Genomic DNA, 19,642 nt, shown 5'->3' with positions numbered 1-19,642 from the left:
AACGATAGCGTAACCAAAAGTTAAAGTTGAACTAAGAACAAACCTCAGTGCTGTTTTCGACGAGGCAAAAGAGAATCTTGACTTTCATTCCAGACCAGGGATCGCCTAGCTGAGTTTGGTCTTCACTGCACCGCAGGAAATGCAAGGTACGAAGGTTTCTGGCCTTGAACACAGTTAAATCAACTTGAAATTGATTCCTCCATTTATACGGTCGCTCGATTAAAATTCAAACCAGTGTGAGAAATGTTTTTGGTAAATCTTTTCCTGAAACTGTATGTGAGAAAAGCACGCACTCTATGTTCAACAATGGGCAATCAAAGCGTAAATTGGTCACATTCAAAGAGAAAAATTTGCCGACTCGCTCAATTTATACATAACGCAGCTCTTGGTTGAAAACGGTACTAGTGGATAATCATAGGACTTGACAATACATTGAGAAAAGCACGCACTAAGTTCATCAATGAACAATTAACGCTCAAATTGGACACATTCAGAAAAAAATGCAGACTTGATTAAAACTTCACAAATCGATGACAAAACAGGCTAGTGAATGAGTAGACTTCTAATTTGACAATAGGCCTTTCGCCCCAAGATCAAAGGAACTGAAAACAATGCTAATGCAAAATTTTGAAGGGATAACAAAGAGTACTGTATTATGGTATTTTTGAAAAAGGCCTATTGCCGTGTTAATTACAAGCTAGCCCCTGAATAAATTTAAAAGTACCGGGAAAGAAATTTACAAACTTTCCAAACTTCTCGGTAGGCAATAAAAGCGAAGAAAGTTGAGGAAAACTAGTGTTAAAGAATTGCTAGCACAAGAACCATTTTGACTCCTAACATTTGATTGCTCAGTGAATGTCACTATTAGTTTGACAAAACTATGAATATGCAAAGACTGCAATAGCCTGTCTTGCACCCACTCGTCACGACTAAAGTTAAAAGTGCGAAAAAGCGAGAATACAAACTTTAAAAACTTCTAGGTAGACAAAAATCATCATTCATTCGAACGCAATTTGGTCACGCGCGTTTGGACCTTGAAACACTCGTAATCTGATCACGCGTGTTTTTATCATCTTTAACGTGAAATTTGCGTAAAGCACAGCGATGGAGCAAAAGCGTTTTGACCTTCGATTGTTGTTGCTCGCATTCCGTAACCTTTGGTTATTACTAGTTCTAAAAAAAAACGTGTCTTTGACTTCATTAATATAACCCACTACATGCGAACACTGTACCACACATATCTTGGCGACAACGCAACCGGCGTATAACATCAAACAGAGTATAGGTTTACTGTTGGCACAGAAATAAACAACATTTTCACCTGGAAATGCTATAACCCAAGACGATTTCGTAATAGAGCCCAATAAATACCTATTCTGTTCTCTCCAATATCGTAAATAGTGACACTAGAAAAATAAACTCTAACTCGGAAGTGATAATGTTTTTACTAATAAAAGATAATTGTTCTTACAAGAAACATCTGCTAGGAAAAAAGGACCGAACATCTCCAACGAGAATTTGGTGTTTTGCAGAGGACATATTTTTAACCCTAAAACACGTCATTGCACTGTAAATCACAACAATTTAGGTAAAAACAAGCTAACATGATCCTATTTCTTTGGTGATTAACCGGGCTGAGTGACCTTTCCCCTCTTCTGGTTTTCTCGTCTGATAGTTTCACCTTACAGTCATTACTCTTTGAAATCGTTGCCGAAGTGGGGGGGGGGGGGGGGGTTACAGCAAATTATAAAACCTAAATAATTTCACACTCTTTTCTTCTTCCAGTGAGTGCGATCCAAACCAGTTTGTCCTTTAGGCCTTCTGTTAAGCCATCGGTTTCTACCAGCTTTGCCTATAACTCGATTCTTGTGATCAATGTTGGAAACTCTCCCTAGAGAAGCCAGACATCCTAGAGGAACATCTTTCTCCTTCTTCGAAGGTAGCCGCAATCTTGCAAAGGTTTCGGTCTTGTGCACGAGCTGCGCGCACGTGCCGGCTGCCCTCACTATCTGTGCACCTTGCCCTGGTCGAAGCTCCACATTGTGTACCAGTGTACCAATGGGAAGATGCTGTAATGGATAAGCATCCCCTGGTCTGAGCCTGGCAATTGACTCTGGCTTGCCTCTTGATGCTGTCACTACATCTCCAACTTTCAACTCATGTGGGGCTAAGATAATCTTCATCTTGTCACTGCCATTCCCTGCAACCAAGGCAATCCGACCGGAACGGCATGGATCATAACCTATATGCAAGACTTTATCTTTCACTGTCCTCGGTTCTTCACTCTTTTTAATCTCAGGAGCCCTTACAAAGTCCACAATGCGATACGTCTGTGAATGACCCCCACCACGGTGACGGATGACGATTCGTCCAGTGTCATTTCGCCCTGATCGTCCACGATGCCTCCGAACAGTTCCATCCTTTAGAGAACTTGGGACAGGGATGTTTCCAATGCTGCGAGGTACCCTTACGAACGAGTAGTGTGTTCGACCTTCTGATATCGAGCTGGTTGAGAGAGCACGGAGATACGTGACTGCTAAAGGTAAAACGCTTTTCTCTGAGGCAGGTGCAACATGTTGAAAGACACTCAGTCTGCTAAGGTTTACAGCAAAGCGATTCCACATGTTGGCCCTGATGGTGAGGAGTATCTGCTGTGGCTTGCAGCTCACATCAGCTGCTGCAAAACAAAAAATTAATGAACATTACTTTATTGAATTCTATCTGTTTTAAGCACAATACAGTGACAGGAGAATGTGGCGGAAAATTCTCAGAAAGTCAGCTTAGATACCATAAATGATAGACGCCCTCCCTTAAATAAATGCCTGTTGTTTAATAAATGCCTCTCCTAAGATGTTAGGTAGGTAGGTAGGTAGGTAGGTAAGGCCTAGGCCAAATGTTGAACTTTTCATGAGACAGACCAAAATCTAATTTGGGTCGACCCATATTAAGTTAAGATCGTCTGTTGGGGCGGTCGTCGAACTTACAACTCGTCGAACCAATTAACTGAATCAGGCACAAAAGCAATTTTAATAAATTTTCTCCCGAATGAGACTAAATATACATTATGAAACAAATTTTTTATTTATTAGTTTAGTTTGCCAAATGTGAAGGTTGGCGTTTGTGCCGAAGAAAATCTTCAGACATTCTATCTGTCAGAAGCAGACGGATAGAATGTGTTGGACGATCCAAACTCATTCAGAAGATCTTAACCGAGCCACATGTCAAACTTTTCATGAACTTAACTAAGTTTGGTTCATCACATGAAAATGGTATCCGGTCACCTTGCCACCAACAAAATCCCCACCGAGATTTTTTAATCTTAATACTTATCAAAAGGACAAGTCTCTAAAAAGAATTCTTTCACTTTAAATTTACAATGAAATTTAAGTTGGCAAGGTTCAAGTGACAAAATTAACCAACTTACAAAAGAAAGGCTGTTGGATTTTAAACAAAGTCCACCTTTCAAGCGATGCAAACAAGCCACCGTAAGGTATTAAAAAATCACAGTTATTCACAAAAATAAAGCTAAAGACGAGAAGTTCCGAGCAAGGTGTCAATTAAAATCAATAAACTTATATTTGGGCTTGAGGAAGAAGTAACGACCCCAGGTAAGTAAACAGTGTCAATAAAAATTGTTGCATAGTTATTATGTGCTGCATATAGGCTTCTTGGTAGCAATTTTGATCGTAGCAAGATGACTGTAAACCCAGATAATACGCTTCTTGCACAGAGTGATGTATATGTTGTAGTTGAATTTTATCCTTGATTTAAATTTTATTTTCCTTTGTTTTGGGGTATAGTAATGTATGATAATGAGTTTGAAAAAAAAAGGAAAATAATTTAAATCAAGGATAAAATTGAACCACAACATACACGTGTAACTTTCTGGTTCACCTGCACGTGAGCCTTCGATGCACGAGATTTGGATGCAGGTTTGATACAAATACAGGTTTTATGGAGTACTAAACAGTTACAAGCTAATTAATTTTAACCAAAATCCCAAAATGCCCTACATCCAACAAAGATGGCGCCACAAAATGTGAAGAGGTAACTGCATATCTATGCGAAAAAATATCGCCAAACGTCCAGGACGTTCCAGCTGTAGATTAGTGGGGATCACTACATGAATATAGAACAGTATTGCGTTTGTGTTGTCGTTAGAAAGCATAAAAATGGACTCACCGCTTCAAGACACGTCTTCCGACCTTTTTCAATGGCGTCGGGTAAGTAATTCTTACATGAAGTATCGATCTGGCCATACTTGAAATCCGCTGACAGTACGAGCTGTCCATACGGAAATGCCCGTATGCATTGGTGAGGTCGCCATCTTGGAGAATTGAGTGAAGTGGTGTTATTCAAAAACAAGGATCGTTTTTACGTTCTGGAAACGTCCTCTGTAGAAAAAAGGTCCGAAGGTTAGTAGAGGTCATAGTCGACTGTTTGCATACCTAATATGGTTAAAGTCTTGATTTTCTAAGGTTGTGCATTGAAGCTAAGGTAACCTCAGCTTACATAACTTGCAAATTTGATCTTGATATTTGTATGTTTGTGGATCAGTCAGGATTGTTTTGGAATTTTGTAGGTTTTGCACAATGTGGAGGGTGACTTTGTCAAAGGCGGCTCGAGTTCAGTCCCTTAAGGGCTTAGCACCTTCTTTTCAAGTTGCAGGTGAGACTAACACATGCTGCTCAGCCATGAAATTAAAAGAATCTGATCATGTTAGCTAATAAAATGAGCAGAGCCTTGATATTTTGCCGTCATGTTATCATTATGGATCTCCTTACTAGACTGACTGGGCTGTTAGAGTTTCATAATGTCCCTATCAGAAATAGAAGATTGGAAATGTCTACTGTACCACACAAGGAATGAATAGACATGCGCACAATTATTAATTTGGGAAACCTACCTAAGTCAATAGTAACCGGTCAAGTTGCCTGAAAGTCATCTTGACTAAATGACTTTCAGGCGACCAAACCGTAAACCGAGTCAATTTGTGCCCAGACGGTTCATACCCACATTTAACAGAGTGAATACAACTCAATATTAAAAACACACTTCACATGAAGTATACCTTATTCGGTAAGCCATGAGGTAAAATGGTAGACTATGAATTTAATATACCTCGTTCTTTAAGCCACAAAACAGATGCCACACATGTGACACTGGGCACGAATCAAGTTGGGTATGAATCAAGTTGGGTATGAATTAATGACTGTAAAGCATTACTAATACCTACACATTGCAAATGCCTAGCTTCAATAAGTGTTATATAGGCATTTACTTTTATCAATTTATGAGTATTCTTCTTATTTTCAGCTCAACATTATGGGACTGCAGCTCCAGCACCAGAAAAGATTGAAGTGTTTGTCGATGACAAAAGCTTGTTGGTTGATCCAGGAATGACAGTGCTACAGGTCAGTAATACGGGGATGTTGAATAACAGCCAGCTTGTGGCTAATTTCACTGGCCAAAATAGAGCTTTCCACCGGCTCGAAATTAAAATTGTTCTGGAAAACTAAAATATGGGGTAATTTTGAAGATGCTGTTGAGTAAATAAACTTGACTTATGAAGTGTGGTTACATGTAGCTTTTCCTTCACTCCACAATGTACATCCATGGGTTTAAGTTTTCAGTGGCTTGAAGAATCTGGGAATAGGAACAAAAAATGAAAAGTAAAGAAATAAGACAGGCCTTCATTGATGATCAGGCAATGTGTTACATCAGGTTTATTACAAAGAAAGGGTATAAACAGAATGATATTTTGATAACAAAAAATTGTATAGCTTTACACAAAGGAGATAACTTACTGATAACTAATAACACCAGGGACCTTTTATTGTTAGGGAAGGGCTGGTGACTTCTGATTAACTGCAAATTATCCTTACAACTTAGATGTGCTTACAAATCAAAGGGAGTATTTGAGATAAGAGGAGGAGTCAGTTAGGGTGCTGAACAATACATGCACATTTATTCAAAGAATACACCCACAGCAGATACCCTTTTGGGCAAAAACCTTGGTTTTTAGCCCATGTTGTTTCTCAGTCATTATCTTCTCTGATTTGTTGTTTAGGCTTGTGCAATGGCTGGTGTTGAAATTCCAAGATTCTGTTATCATGACAGACTTTCTATTGCTGGTAACTGCCGCATGTGTCTTGTAGAAGTGGAGAGATCTCTCAAGGTTGGGCTCATGTTCTTTTGTCATCAACTGTTGCAATGATGATAGCGAAGCAATTCATTTGAATTTCAGTTAGATTTATCAATAATAATGTTACCTGTATTCACTCATATAAAGTGTTGTTGACTTACATAATTAAAATATTGGATAGATTTACAATGCATAGAGTCTTACAATGCAATGCATAGAGTCTGCAGTTAGCGAGCTAGCCTCGCTAACTGCAGGCCAGTCCTAATGTATCTTTTGCTATATTTCCAAATTTAAATAAAGTTGAAGTTGAAGTTGAAGTTATTGCAAGCAATAAACATGAATTTCTATTTGATGACAAAAAAAAGAATAGTAATAGTTTACACACTAGGAAAATAGCAGATAAAAATTGTCCAAAAAACCCGTACTTATACCTGTGTGCACATATCGGTAATGAACTATAAAATGACAAAGAAAAACTTTCTTCACAAACTTGTCTTTCAAAATGTGTTTACAGTAAACATGATTTTGATTTTAGCTGTTATTTGGTGCCTTTGCTAGCCAGTTTGTCAGTTTTTTTTAAAATGAAAATATGATCATAGCAGTGGTAATTGTAATTTAATTTTTTTGCAAGTAAACCCGCGAAAAATTTAGGGTCTTGAACACACATGGCCTCAGCATTAGCACTGCAGTGCTCTACCATTTGAGCTATGAACTGGATTTTCATTAAGAATTCTAGTAGCAGGAAAAAGGTGTAACATTACAGGAGAATATTTTGAAAGAGGCGCCAATTCTGAATAAATTGTCAAAGGATACGGAACATTAGTCAGAGAATTCTGCATGGTAAACAGAGAATTCTCCAATCTCTGATGCCTAATAAACCCATACATTGGGAGCAGGCCAGTTTGTTGAGTTCATATTAACCCATGAAAGGAATGAAAGTGTAAAGACCCATACAGTATGAGTCTTCATAGCTCAAATGGTAGAGCACTGCAGCGCTAACGCAGAGGCCACGTGTTTGAATCCTGTGGAAGTCACAAAATGTTTTCAGGTTTACTTGCAGTTGCTTAAAATTAATTGCAATTACCACTGCGACAATCATATCTTTATTTAAAATTTGTATTTCTGCAGTTCACATCGTCAGTTTTTTGGTCTGTCAAATGAACTTACTGTTTTCATTTCATTGCTGTAGCCTGTTGCATCTTGTGCAATGCCTGTTATGAAAGGGATGAAGATCAAAACAGACTCACCAATGACAAGAAAAGCTAGGTAATCCTACAGTGCTCAGTATTTATATTAGTCATGTAATCTCATGAGCTTCTACATGTATTATAGAAGCAGATCCATTTCCCTTCTACTGCTTGTGACATCATCAGTTTTAATGGTCAATGACAACCTTTTTCTGCTAACTTGTGCAGAATGAAGAGATCTTTCAAACCATAACAGAATGAGCATGATTTAGTCAAGGACACCAGACAAAAAGGCAAAAAAACAATGTAACAATGACCTGAAAATTTCTAGGAAAATCTTGTTCCACTACCCACCTACCTTTCCTTTCATCTAATCCGAAGATCCTAAAAGCTTTCCCAAAAATGATTCCTACTAAATGCCAAGGAAAAGAAAAAAAATGAGGCAAGAAAAGCGAAAAAAGAGGGAAGGAGAGAAAGTGAAAAGTAATACCCAAGACTGCTGTGTCACTTTTAAACCCCAAAACTATCACAAAATTTTGCTTTCTGCTCATGCCTAAACTTTGCAAGCCAATATTTTGCATCTGGATCAGAAGGTCGCAAAGTGTACAACCTGTAAATAGCTTTATGGTAGGTTTTAGCTCTTTATAGCATGACAGTGACCAGAAAACTACTTGACTAGCTTCAAATCGCATTTTTGGGCAAAATTTCTGGAGCGAATGGGTAAATCTTGAGCAACTCAAGGTCAAACATCAGGGCTGTGCCCTTAGAACAATAATGGATGGGGCCCAAGTGCTTTTAACATACAGTCTGTATGATTTCCTGCTGCATAAATCAAAATCCGATAGGGGCTGCTGGAGTATGGCCCTGAACTCTACACTGCTTTATTAAGCCTGTACATACATGTATCTGAAGGCCTTCTTAGAATAGCCATTTTATGTTAACTAGCAACTAACTGAAGATTGAATTCGATCAGTGGTGTTGACTATAGCCAGCATACTCCTTCCTTGGTGGTCTGGCCAGAGTTTGGGTTTGAGCTGTGTTTAAACGTGAAAAATCTGGCCCATGAGAAGGGCACTCTACCAACAATGCTACATGTAAAGAGTGACATGTGTACTGTTACTGTAGCTCAGTTGGTTTGGTATGTGTAAAACTGGAACATCTTGGGCAGACAAATCTAACATTAACATTCTGCATGGGTTTGTAGCTGCAGTTGGCTTTAGAGTGATGTAGAGACTTGAGGATTCTAAAATATTTCTCCAATCCATGTTGTTTCCACCAGGGAGGGAGTGATGGAGTTTCTGTTGGTAAATCATCCACTGGACTGCCCCATATGTGATCAGGGTGGAGAGTGTGACTTGCAGGACCAATCCATGGCATTTGGTAGTGACAGAAGCAGATTTGTGGACAACAAATTTTCAGGGAAAAGGTACTGTAACAACGTGAGTTACCACACTATACTCGATGTAAAAGCACTTCTCTTCACAACTGATTATTGATGATTGTTTTTGTGTTTTCAAAGGGCTGTGGAAGATAAAAATGTTGGACCTTTGGTAAAGACCATCATGACTCGCTGCATTCACTGCACAAGATGCATCAGGTTAGATTATTAAAGGGTGATTTGAGAACAAAATAATGTAATTTAACAATGAAATAATGTATTTCTCATTTTAATAAATGTAAAACTGTATTTTGGCTGCTATGTTTCATTCTTTTAATGGATTAAGATGAAGTCAACAAATTGGCGTGCCCACAATGTCTGGGTCTTCACAGCTCAGTTGGTAGAGCACTGCAGTGCTAAGGCAGAGGCTGTGGGTTTGAATCCCATTAAAGTCCCAAAATTTTGTGGAGGTTAATTACCAGTTAATTGCCATTTAGTATTACAACTGTGACAATCACATCTTCATTTAAAGTAATGTAGTATTTACTAAGCCCGAGGGTGGTTTTCCAATGTCACATAATTTATTATAACGTGCCTACACACAGTAAATTTCTGTGCGTATGTATGAAGGGCGTAAAAGTTGAGCAAGGTTCAACTTTTACTTTTACACATGACTTTCCATACATTGCCTTGTTTTTTTTTATTTACTCATTTATAATTTACATGTGTATGCACATGAAAATAAGGTGACAGTGGAAATCGACCTTTTGGCAAATAAATTATAATGAAGCCCTGAACTAATCAGCAGCCATAAATCTCTGTACATGTACGTGACCTTGAAAATTTCATTATTAACACTGTTAGGTTTGCCAGTGAGATAGCTGGTGTAGATGATCTGGGCACAACTGGTAGAGGAAATGACATGCAAGTGGGGACATATGTGGAGAAAATGTTTAAATCAGAACTGTCTGGAAATGTTGTTGGTATGTAATCATTGTGAGTGGTATTCAGGCTTGCGGACAATTTTAAAAGGCAAAAATAGGGAAATGAGCTGCTCCATTTTACCAGTGAGAAACTCTGTGGAGCCAGCAAGCAAAAAATAATAAATTAATACATCACTTGTATAGCCCATCGATCAGTTGCATACTTGTATAACCTAACACTAGATGAAACTTGCACAGTAGAACCTCAATTTCAAGAACCTCGACATAACAAAGGCCACGGTTTAATGAACAATATTCCTTATCCCATTAATAGTAAAGTATGTGTAAAAGGATCTCGTTATAATGAAACCTTGTTATTGCAAACACATTTTGCCAGTCCCTTGGTCCTTTGTTATATCGAGGGTGTTTGGCTGATTACCAGCCATTGTACTTAACAATATTATCCATTCGTAGATTAAACCAAAAATAATTCCCTCTATCTTATGTTGATATTAATATTTATATTAGGGCTATTTAACAAAGGCGATTCTGCATCAAGCTATGTTGTATACTGATGTAACCTGAAAACAGACTGATTTTATTTGCAACAGTAATGTCCAATGTAAAAAAAATGTACAACTGTCCCAAGAGCTGTTGGAGGTCAGTTTTGTTTATCTGCTTCTGAATCATATTTTTCTGTCCTCAGATCTCTGTCCAGTTGGTGCACTAACATCAAAGCCTTATGCATTTACCGCCAGACCATGGGAACTAAGGTATGTACCCAGGGGGTGTACGTGGGATTTCAAGTGACGGGGATGATCGAAGGATTTTTTGTGGTTTGAAATTTTCGATTCCAGGATTTTTTTGGGTACGAAAATTTGGCAAGTATTTTTTTGGGTAGCTTGATTTGAGTAGGGATTTTTTGGGGGTATTAAAAAGAATCGGTAGTGCCCTGGCTGCGTAGTTCTGCGAGTAAAGTACAAACAAACGTGTTTTGCTGTTGTTTAATAGTTAACTATGGTGTCGCTTGACATCGCACGTGTTGTACAATAGTCTGCATTTTTGGTGCAGGGATTTTTTTGGGTCTTGACTTTTGGCTCCATTCGATCATCCCCGTCACTTGAAATCCTGAGTACCCCCCTGGGGGTATGTATTATTGAAACATGGATTGTAGCTGCTGTAAGTGGTTTTGTGCTTAGTGAAACGAGTACTGCAATTTTAAGTGGCAGTTTCAAGAATTTTCCATGAGTTGTATTCATTTACTATTGTGTTTTCCTGGGAAAATTAGGGCTTAAAACTCAACCTTGTTTATCAGACTTAAAGAATTATCAGAAGTAGGTATTGAATGTGTTTTCAATCCTCTGGTTTTCTCAATTAATAGATAATTAAGTTCAGCATTCTGTTGGTGGTTGAATATTATTTTAAATTACCTATTAAACAGGAAAACAGATTCAGTTGATGTTATGGATGCTGTTGGAAGCAATATTGTTGTAAATACAAGATGTGGTGAAGTTATGAGAGTCCTACCCAGGATGAATGAGGTTTGTCAGTGTACATTATTTTATACTCTGTACTTCAGTGTGTAGTGAAGCACCATCACACCTTCAATAACGAAAAATTTTCATAGCAGTTATTTTCATGAAGATTTTCCTATTGGTTTTTTGTGTGCCATCAAATATCTGCAAATTTAAGGTAAGAGTGCTCTGAAAAATAATGATTGGGTTAGTTTAGCAAACATGATCATGTTGTGTGTTTTCATGGAGTTGAATATGACAAAAAAAGTAATGTTGTATGCTCGACAACAAAGACCAGAAAAAGTCCAAATACTGGTCATTTCTGAATGCATCTTTTAGCCATGAACAATGCAAATTACATTTGGGGCATTTCTTAGAATTTTTTTGGATTTCAACCAATTCACTGTACAGTGTGTCGATTCAAGTTTGAATAAGTTACATTAAATAACTAAAAAACATTCATGTTTTTCTCTTGTTGTACATTATCCATTTGGCGTGAACATTTGTCAAGTTGTTGAATAAACTCGTCATTTTGCTCACACATTCATTTTTTTCTGTATAAAATGACCATTACCTAAAAGTAACAAAAACCAGTGTTGGTACATTAACTTCCTTGTTTTTCTTTTTGTGATTTTTTTTTTAAGTCTGGCTTCTTTTAAGATTGAAGGGGTTAATCCAGAGGAAAAATAAATTACCTTTAGTATTACAAATTTGTAAATATTATTAAAAATAAAAACAAATTACTTTATAACTGACAGAATCATTATATTTCTCCAAATTCGTCAACATCCATTCACATAATTGAATGAATTTTACATTGCTTCACCATTGTTTTTTGCTAGTCTGTGCAAAAATCATTTTAGAGCTATCGTAAGGTTTGAAAACTGTGTTCTTCAACATCCAATAATTTATTATGATGGCCTAGTGCAGATGAGTCCTTTACTGCTTTCATGATTGTATGTACATGTACTTGTATACTTCCAGCATTCTTACCAGACTGCAGCATTGCCGCACTTTCTTTAAAATTGTGACCCACTTTTCTCCCTCATGACCCCCTTTTAGCTTCTCTACGGGTCCTGTGAACGCCAGGGTTGAAAGTCCTGGTAAGAACACTGTACTTCCTGTACTTGTTTGTAGCTTTGTAGTAAACGAAATCCTTTTGCTATTTTAGGATATTAATGAGGAATGGATTTCTGACAAAACTAGGTAAGAGACAGGATAGCTATTATTTAACCCCAAAACAAATTTCCTTTGGAAGCGAAAAAAAGGAATACTGGTTCTAAGGTAGAAAGAGACGGGCTTTCTTCTTCCATAACAAAATTTCCACTTACATTGAAGGCCTAGTTCAAACAAGTATCAAATTTAATGCTTATAATTATGGAAAATCTATGGTTCTTGCTCAGTTGCATTAGCTTTGGCACATGTGATATGTGACGTTTCAACCTGGCCTAAGTATCAGCCAGAGAAAGCTACATATCAGTGCATGTACTTGTTCTAACCTGCAGATTTACAATGACATGTAGCTCGAAATTCTTAAGTCATACCTGCACTCAAAGTCCAATCTAAAAGGTTGCTGTAAACTCAGTTTCAACTCATCAGAAATCTGTGAAGGTGACTTAATGTGAAACATGCTTAATCGCACTATGAATCTCAGCAACTTAATCGCTGTTTAGTCTTCTGCCCCTTAAACTTACCTGGGCTTCCCCTGCAAAAATCAATAAGGCTGGGTAGCATTCTTTCGAGCTTAACGTTGCCTAAATTGACACTACATTTGGGCACATTTAAAAAAATGGTGATATGAGATAATGATAGTTTTACACACAAGATTCAGAAAAGTGTTGTATTTTTTACTTTACTGAAAAATGTTGTTTTGTATTAGATATTCCTATGATGGCCTGAAGCGTCAGCGCCTGACCAAGCCAATGATGAAAGATGAATCAGGCAACCTCACACCCTGTACATGGGAGGAAGCACTGGTTGAAGTGGCTCAGAAAATGACCCATCTCAGTGGTAATGAAATAGCAGCAGTCGCCGGTGGGTTTGCAGATGCCGAGGCTCTTGTAGCTCTGAAAGACCTGCTGAATAGTTATGACAGTGAAGGATTGTACACAGAAGAGGGATTTCCATCTGATGGCTCGGGGTAGGTAACAAAGCCTGAGAAAATAGCCTACATTTCACAATGCTCAACTGCCACTACACTGTAGTGTTACTGCAAAGTGATATATGAGTAACAATTACAGCAATTGCATGCTGATGGCGTGTGTCTACTCTGGCTGTTCTGGGTGGTGCTTCTCATGAGTCGTGCTTCTGTAATTCATAATGCAGGAAATAGAATCCATGCTAATCCAAATCAGAAGAAAATGTCAACTATTGAATAAACTTCTCCCCTCTTGCTTCCACGTATCAAAAATAATTATATTTCATTTGCCCCTTTTAAACCACTTATTTGCAAAATTAGTTTCTGAAAACAACCGAACAAATTAACGGTTGTCACGCCTGTTTTTATTCCTTTTTGTGTGTAATGGGCCATGCATTGTATTTCATTTTCAGAACTGACTTTAGATCCAGTTATATCATGAACACCACTATCGCAGGAATTGAGGTAGCATCTCTTTTTCTTGGTGAATGCAGTACTAGAGTTATATTACATTTTTTTTTTATCTTTCGTTACTGATTATACTTTGACTGTTCCACTATAAACAAAGAATTTACATGTAGTGTTTTTATCATAGATAGATAGAAATGGGAAAAACCCCATACTAATTTGGGCACAATATATAATTATTGGAATTACGTGTACAATTTAAAAGTAAAAAAATTGGAACGACTCATAATATATCACAATCTAATGAGAATCTAAAGTGAGTAGTATTTGCTATAAGACGGAGGAGAATTGTACTATTAAATGATTATGAGGAGTAGAGAGAACAGCCCTTACATCCACCATCTATCGTTGGCCTTACATCAGTTTTATGAATTCTGCTTTTAAAAGGGAATTAAAAGGGATTTGCCGTTTCTTTGTCATAATTCTGTTTTACATTGAAGTCATGCCTCATTGTTTTGCTCATGTTTTTCCAGGATGCGGATGTACTGTTGATAGTTGGTGCTAATCCCAGATATGAAGCTCCACTAGTGAATGCCCGCATTCGCAAAGCGTAAGTAAACAAATTACATTTGTACTAAACACATGAAAGATCATCGCAGTTCAGTTATATACGCAACTTAAGCAGTTGCAAAAAGGAAGGCTGAAAAAAAAAATCAGGTTTGACTTGTGCAGTATTGCTGTAGTGCCCCTACTACTGAGCTATCAAGCCAAGTCAAGGCTGGTCACTTTGCAAGTTCGTGATGTACCCGTAGAAAGTTGCAAAACATACAATGTAACTGCAAGGATATTCCACATATTTAAGCATATTATGTGGTTATATCAGTAGGGTGTTGAGTGGCAGGTAATTCCTTGCAGTACCTAAACAAACTGGTACTGGTTAAGAACTGTCGCTTTGATCTAAGAAGAAAACACGAACCATCTTCCCAATTATTTCTCTGTCTTCTTCTCTTTCCTTGTAGATGGATGCATAATGACCTTCAAGTAGGACTTGTGGGTACCAAAGTCGACCTTACCTACACTTATGAGGTAAACCTAAGTTGTCTCTCTATTTTTAATATTAAACAATGGGAAACAAAATTAACTGTTTTCCTTGAGAACAATCTTTAAGTGATTTGTTGTTGCTATTATCTCCGCTTGTTTTCTTTCCAGCATCTTGGAGATTCGGCCAGCGTCCTGAAAGAGGTCGTATCTGGAAACCATGCATTCTCAAAGGTATCTGTTATAACACTGGGTTTGCATTACCGAATAAAAATAGCTTTTACCAGCCTGGGCAGTGCATTTGCTCCAAATTGATTCCATTATTTGAATGCTCTTAGTTAGTATTCAGCAAATCTGTAGCCTGCAGTCGAAGCGCCTTTTTTTCGGGGCTCGACGTGGGAAGTATTATAGGTCGCTCATGGTTGTGGCGCTTTCTACAGGTGTTGGCAAATGCTGAACGCCCCATGATACTTGTGGGAAACACTGTTCTTCAAGGACATGACGGTGCTGCTGTTCATCAAATAGCCGCTGACATGTCTCTCAAGCTGAAGAAATCGAAGAAAGTTGAAAAGGACTGGAAGGTTCTTAATGTGTTACACAGGGTAGGTCACCTCTACGCCTGTTTATTTTTATCATTGATTTTCTTTATCAAAGAATTTGACTCCTAATAATTATGATTTCTAGACATAAATACACACAATTGGCCTATTTAGCACCAATTCCTAACAATATTTTGCGAAGCACATTGTAAAACATACGGCACTACAGTTCGAGTGGCTACCTCCTTCTCTTCTAAACGGGGTTTACTGGTGATGAAGCGCAATGAATCATGTGAAGGAGAAAGAAGAGAGACCGTTTTCTCCTTCCCGTTTTCATTTGCGCGCGCAAATTTTCATCGATAGGGAGACGTCCGCCTGGGTGCGAGTAAGGTTCAAGTTGCATTTGGGTGTCGAAGTGATGAGTGTACCTAGATGTATTACAATGTTTGATGACTTTTGTTGGTTATGTTGATGTCAGGTTGCAAGTCAAGTGGCAGCTCTGGATCTCGGATACAAGCCAGGAGTCGACAAAATGGCAGAGAAACCCAAGTTGCTGTTCCTGCTTGGAGCTGTAAGTTTTCCTCATCTTGGGTGTACGTAAAGGCCAATTAAGTATAGGTCTCTCTCCGGAGCAAAACACACGTGGATCCATTACCGGCATGTGAATTCATTTTTTTATTGGTTACCGTTTAAAATCCTATCCCATCATGCCTTTGCCTTACCGATTTCTGAACGCAAACATCGCTGACAAAGGAGATTTTTGGCTTTTTAGCTGTAAGTACTTTGAGCATTTCTTGCCTCGCTCAAACAGCTCGAAATGTTTCGCGGTATTTTACAGTGCAGTAGTTTTTGCTTTCGCTTATGTGTCAACGAGGCCTAGGATGGCTTGTAAAATTCGTTATAAATATATAATATATAAATTCGTTATAAATAGTCTTCAATTTCGTATTTCACAATCTGCATTGTGATTGGCTACATAGGAACTGAGCTAGTTACTTGATTACACAGATTTATCGTACTGTTAGTTTTTAAACTGACAACGCCTCATTCCTTTCATCTTTAAAAAGGCAGGCTCTTTGGCAATCAAGCAGCGCTTGGCTTAAAGGGTAGATCAAAGTAATCTTCCCGTCGTTGATGAAGATTTATGTACTTTTATTGACTTGATGCGAAAGCGTTGTCAATTAATAAATGGAGATGTATCAAATAACTTGTCTTTGTTTTCAACAGGATGCTGGTCTGGTGAAACGTGAAGATCTTCCTAAGGACTGCTTTATTGTTTATCAAGGTATGTACTGTATCTTCTGGACTGCATGATAACCAACCCTCTTACGTCGGCGTGCGTCTTTTAACCTGATTTATCCTCTGTAGGTCACCATGGCGACCGTGGAGCACACATGGCTGACGTCATACTTCCTGGTGCAGCATACACAGAAAAGACAGCAACTTACGTTAACACAGAGGGGCGGGCCCAGCAGACTAGAAGGGCTGTGACGCCACCCGTGTACGCGAGAGATGATTGGAAGATTATCAGAGCACTATCAGAGGTGAGCTTCTGTTAACGGTACTGATCGCCCATAGATCTTTTCTTTAAAAAAGGAACATGTAAACGTGGTAAAACAAATATATGATCATGTTAGAATGAAAGAAGGAGGAACTTTCCTAATTAACGTAAGGTAAATTTGAAGGATTTGTTTGTTAATTTCTCGTTGCATTGATTTTGTTCACCAACAGATTGCTGGTTATTCCCTTCCTTACGATAACCTGGAGGAAATCAGGCGAAGACTTTCCGAAGTTTCTCCGAACTTGACTCGATATGGTGACGTGGAGGAGGCCAACTTCTTCAACTTGGCCCTGGGATTGATGCAGGTAAAAGCCATTTAGATGAATCAAAACTTACAAAAGTTCATCATGATCCTTTATACATTATCTAGCTAATTGAAATAATAAATTCAGCAGATTCCGAGGTAGAAAAAAATTTATTTTCTGTGTTGGTTAATTATCAACAAACCCCAGGCCAACCTCTATTCAGGTACACTTGCCTTGGTCCCGAGGGTGTTCCCTGAATAAAGGTTTTACTGTAGTTACCTTTAAAAGTCTAATAATAATAATAATAATAATGCATGATAGACTGCTTCAGAGGTGAATGGTTTTTAAAATTCAAGACATTTCATCTATAGTCACTGTCCAACCTTTTGAGTACTTAAAGTCGGGATATTTTTTATTAGTGAAATCCAACTGGTGGTCTATTATCAATGCTGGGTTCTGATTGGCTGAGCTACTACTAGCCCACTAGTAGTGAAAAGCGCCGGCTTTAAAAACCACAACAATGGCTTTAAGTCTAGCTTTAAATTGCGAAAGTTGCTTTGTCTCGATATTTTTGACCAACTAACTGGATTTTACTAAAACAATTATTCCTCTTGCCCTCATGGCCTCTGAGTCAATAGCGCATTCGGGCTCGAGGAATAATTGTTAAATAACCGTCGAATCACGTAAGCGCGGAGGGTGCGAGCCGCAAGGGGTCTGGAAGCATGCTACCCTGGAAAATTTCTTGCGTTCTGAGAGGGTGATTCTTTCTAAAATGTTCGCTAAATTAATTGTTATTTTTATGCCTATTTTTATTCGCATGTTTTTACATACAAGTACTTGATTTAGTTTTATATCTCAGGCGGTATATTTAAGTTTTCTGGATATCAGCCGGGTTAAGTACTCTCTGTTACGTGTTCTTATGTATTTACCAAAACTGATGTGAAATTCGGGATTTTGTCTATCCCGATCGCATATTGTTCGGGATTCGGAATTTTCGAGCAAAATCGAGAGAATTCCGACGAGATCGGGATGGTTGGACAGTCTGTTAATAGTAAACACTTCTGTATTCTTACAATTGCCTTCATTTCCGTTCATCTCTAGAGCTCCAAAGCCCAGCTACCGAAGAGCCCGCTGCAGCCCAGTATTCTGGAGCTAAAGGATTTCTACATGACAGACGCCATCAGTCGTGCTTCTCAGACCATGGCCAAATGTGTGAACGCAGTAAAAACTATGAAATAAGAGTATCATCTATTGAAGTTCTGATCGATTCAGTTGTAAATAGGTCGTTCATGGAAGCCATTTTGATACAGAGATGATTGCTGATTGACAAGTTTGGCGTTTCTTTGAATTAGAATGGCATTCTTGAGGACTTTGGAGATAAATTTATGCTTAAATTCGAGAGGTAAACTAACAAAATGCCTAGTGCAGATAAAAGGGACCTTAAGCAAGGACGACGACGACCTCAGTGAAAACGTCGGTAAAAAAAAGAATTTGCGTTCTTTCAAACTTAATCGCATCTATTTGGATCCGCTCAATATGTCAACTGCAGGCGACTTTTCCTGGAGTTGAATTCTTAAGGATTTTATTCAGGTTCAAATAGAGGAAGGAAAATTCGTCGTCGTATGTCCACGTCCTCTATAAAACGTCAAATTAGGAGGTTTCAAGTCGCAGTGGACGTCAAAGAAATGTACTAAAAAGCGTGATGCACGTGCAGAGCTGTTGTTTTGATCATTAAAACTATTGTCTTTTTGAAGTCGTCATTGTGGTCGTCGTCGTATTGGCCTAAGCTCCGTAAAAAGAGAAGAAAACATCGTCAAAAAATTTCTGGCAGTTACTTAAAAATAACAAGACCAAGCTTTCATTAACAAAATTTCTCAACTGAAAGACCGACAACGGAGACATTTGAGAACCTACCTTCCTAAAGTAGAAATAGTTTATGAGATGGAAGGAAGTATTTGGTAGTTATGAAGCGGATGGACGCAATCTTAAATACTGTATCTGTCAGATTATTTTTGTATAGTTTCATTCGTTTATCGAGTGATGGTTTCAGTATGTAATAAAATTGTTTTTAAGTGAATGAATGCAAAGCAGTCTCTGTGCTCATTTTTACCGTTTTTTGCGTTCATTCGTTGGACATTCGGCTTTCGTGCGAAGAGTTAACGCTGGGAGGCGGGATTAGTCGACTCGCTTGCGTTAACAGGGGCAGTTAGTCGGGACGATAGAATGTTCGTAGCGAACATTTACTATAAGATCGAGATATTATATTAAACTTTCGCCACAAACATTCTATCGTCTTGACTAACTGTCCCTGGGTCTCCGAGGATGGTGTGACCACGGTCTAGTTTATTTTCGAACTCTGCACTGGATTGGCTGGCCTGGGGCCCGTTTCTCGAAAGTCCCGGTAACTTTACGGGCCGGAAATCAAATAAATCGAAATATAAAGAATAAGAGCGCGGGTCCTGGCTAGCAAACTACTCCGTTTTGTTTCATTAACTGACAGTTTTATCGTGTTAGATGCAAAACTATTGAAACCTCAATCTTTAATGTAAACGGAGACAGCTTACCGG

General features: G+C 38.3%; 2 protein-coding genes across 2 annotated transcripts; one reads left to right on the top strand and one right to left on the bottom strand.

Annotated features, from left to right (window-relative positions):
- Positions 1-1,426: 1,426 nt before the first annotated feature.
- On the bottom strand, positions 1,427-4,229 carry LOC140931202 (large ribosomal subunit protein uL2-like). The gene is made up of 2 exons (XM_073380963.1): positions 4,183-4,229; positions 1,427-2,677 (listed from the first exon to the last, which is right to left on the bottom strand). The coding sequence occupies exon 2, from the start codon at positions 2,622-2,624 to the stop codon at positions 1,764-1,766; it is 861 nt and encodes a 286-aa protein (XP_073237064.1). The 5' UTR covers positions 2,625-2,677; positions 4,183-4,229; the 3' UTR covers positions 1,427-1,763.
- A 66-nt stretch (positions 4,230-4,295) lies between these two features.
- Positions 4,296-19,162, top strand: LOC140931201 (NADH-ubiquinone oxidoreductase 75 kDa subunit, mitochondrial-like). The gene is made up of 22 exons (XM_073380962.1): positions 4,296-4,415; positions 4,583-4,668; positions 5,317-5,414; positions 6,071-6,178; positions 7,335-7,411; positions 8,612-8,758; positions 8,852-8,929; positions 9,575-9,693; positions 10,340-10,406; positions 11,075-11,174; positions 12,319-12,353; positions 13,027-13,287; positions 13,698-13,749; positions 14,226-14,302; positions 14,712-14,778; positions 14,902-14,964; positions 15,171-15,332; positions 15,748-15,840; positions 16,497-16,554; positions 16,638-16,813; positions 17,001-17,135; positions 18,177-19,162. The coding sequence occupies exons 2-22, from the start codon at positions 4,593-4,595 to the stop codon at positions 18,312-18,314; spliced, it is 2,187 nt and encodes a 728-aa protein (XP_073237063.1). The 5' UTR covers positions 4,296-4,415; positions 4,583-4,592; the 3' UTR covers positions 18,315-19,162.
- Positions 19,163-19,642: the final 480 nt, after the last annotated feature.

Source organism: Porites lutea, chromosome 3 (genome assembly GCF_958299795.1).
Source record: "Porites lutea chromosome 3, jaPorLute2.1, whole genome shotgun sequence".
In the NCBI taxonomy this organism is placed as follows: Eukaryota; Metazoa; Cnidaria; class Anthozoa; order Scleractinia; family Poritidae; genus Porites; species Porites lutea.
The sequence above is the reverse complement of the archived record's forward strand: the minus strand, read 5'-3'. Positions and strand labels throughout refer to the sequence as shown.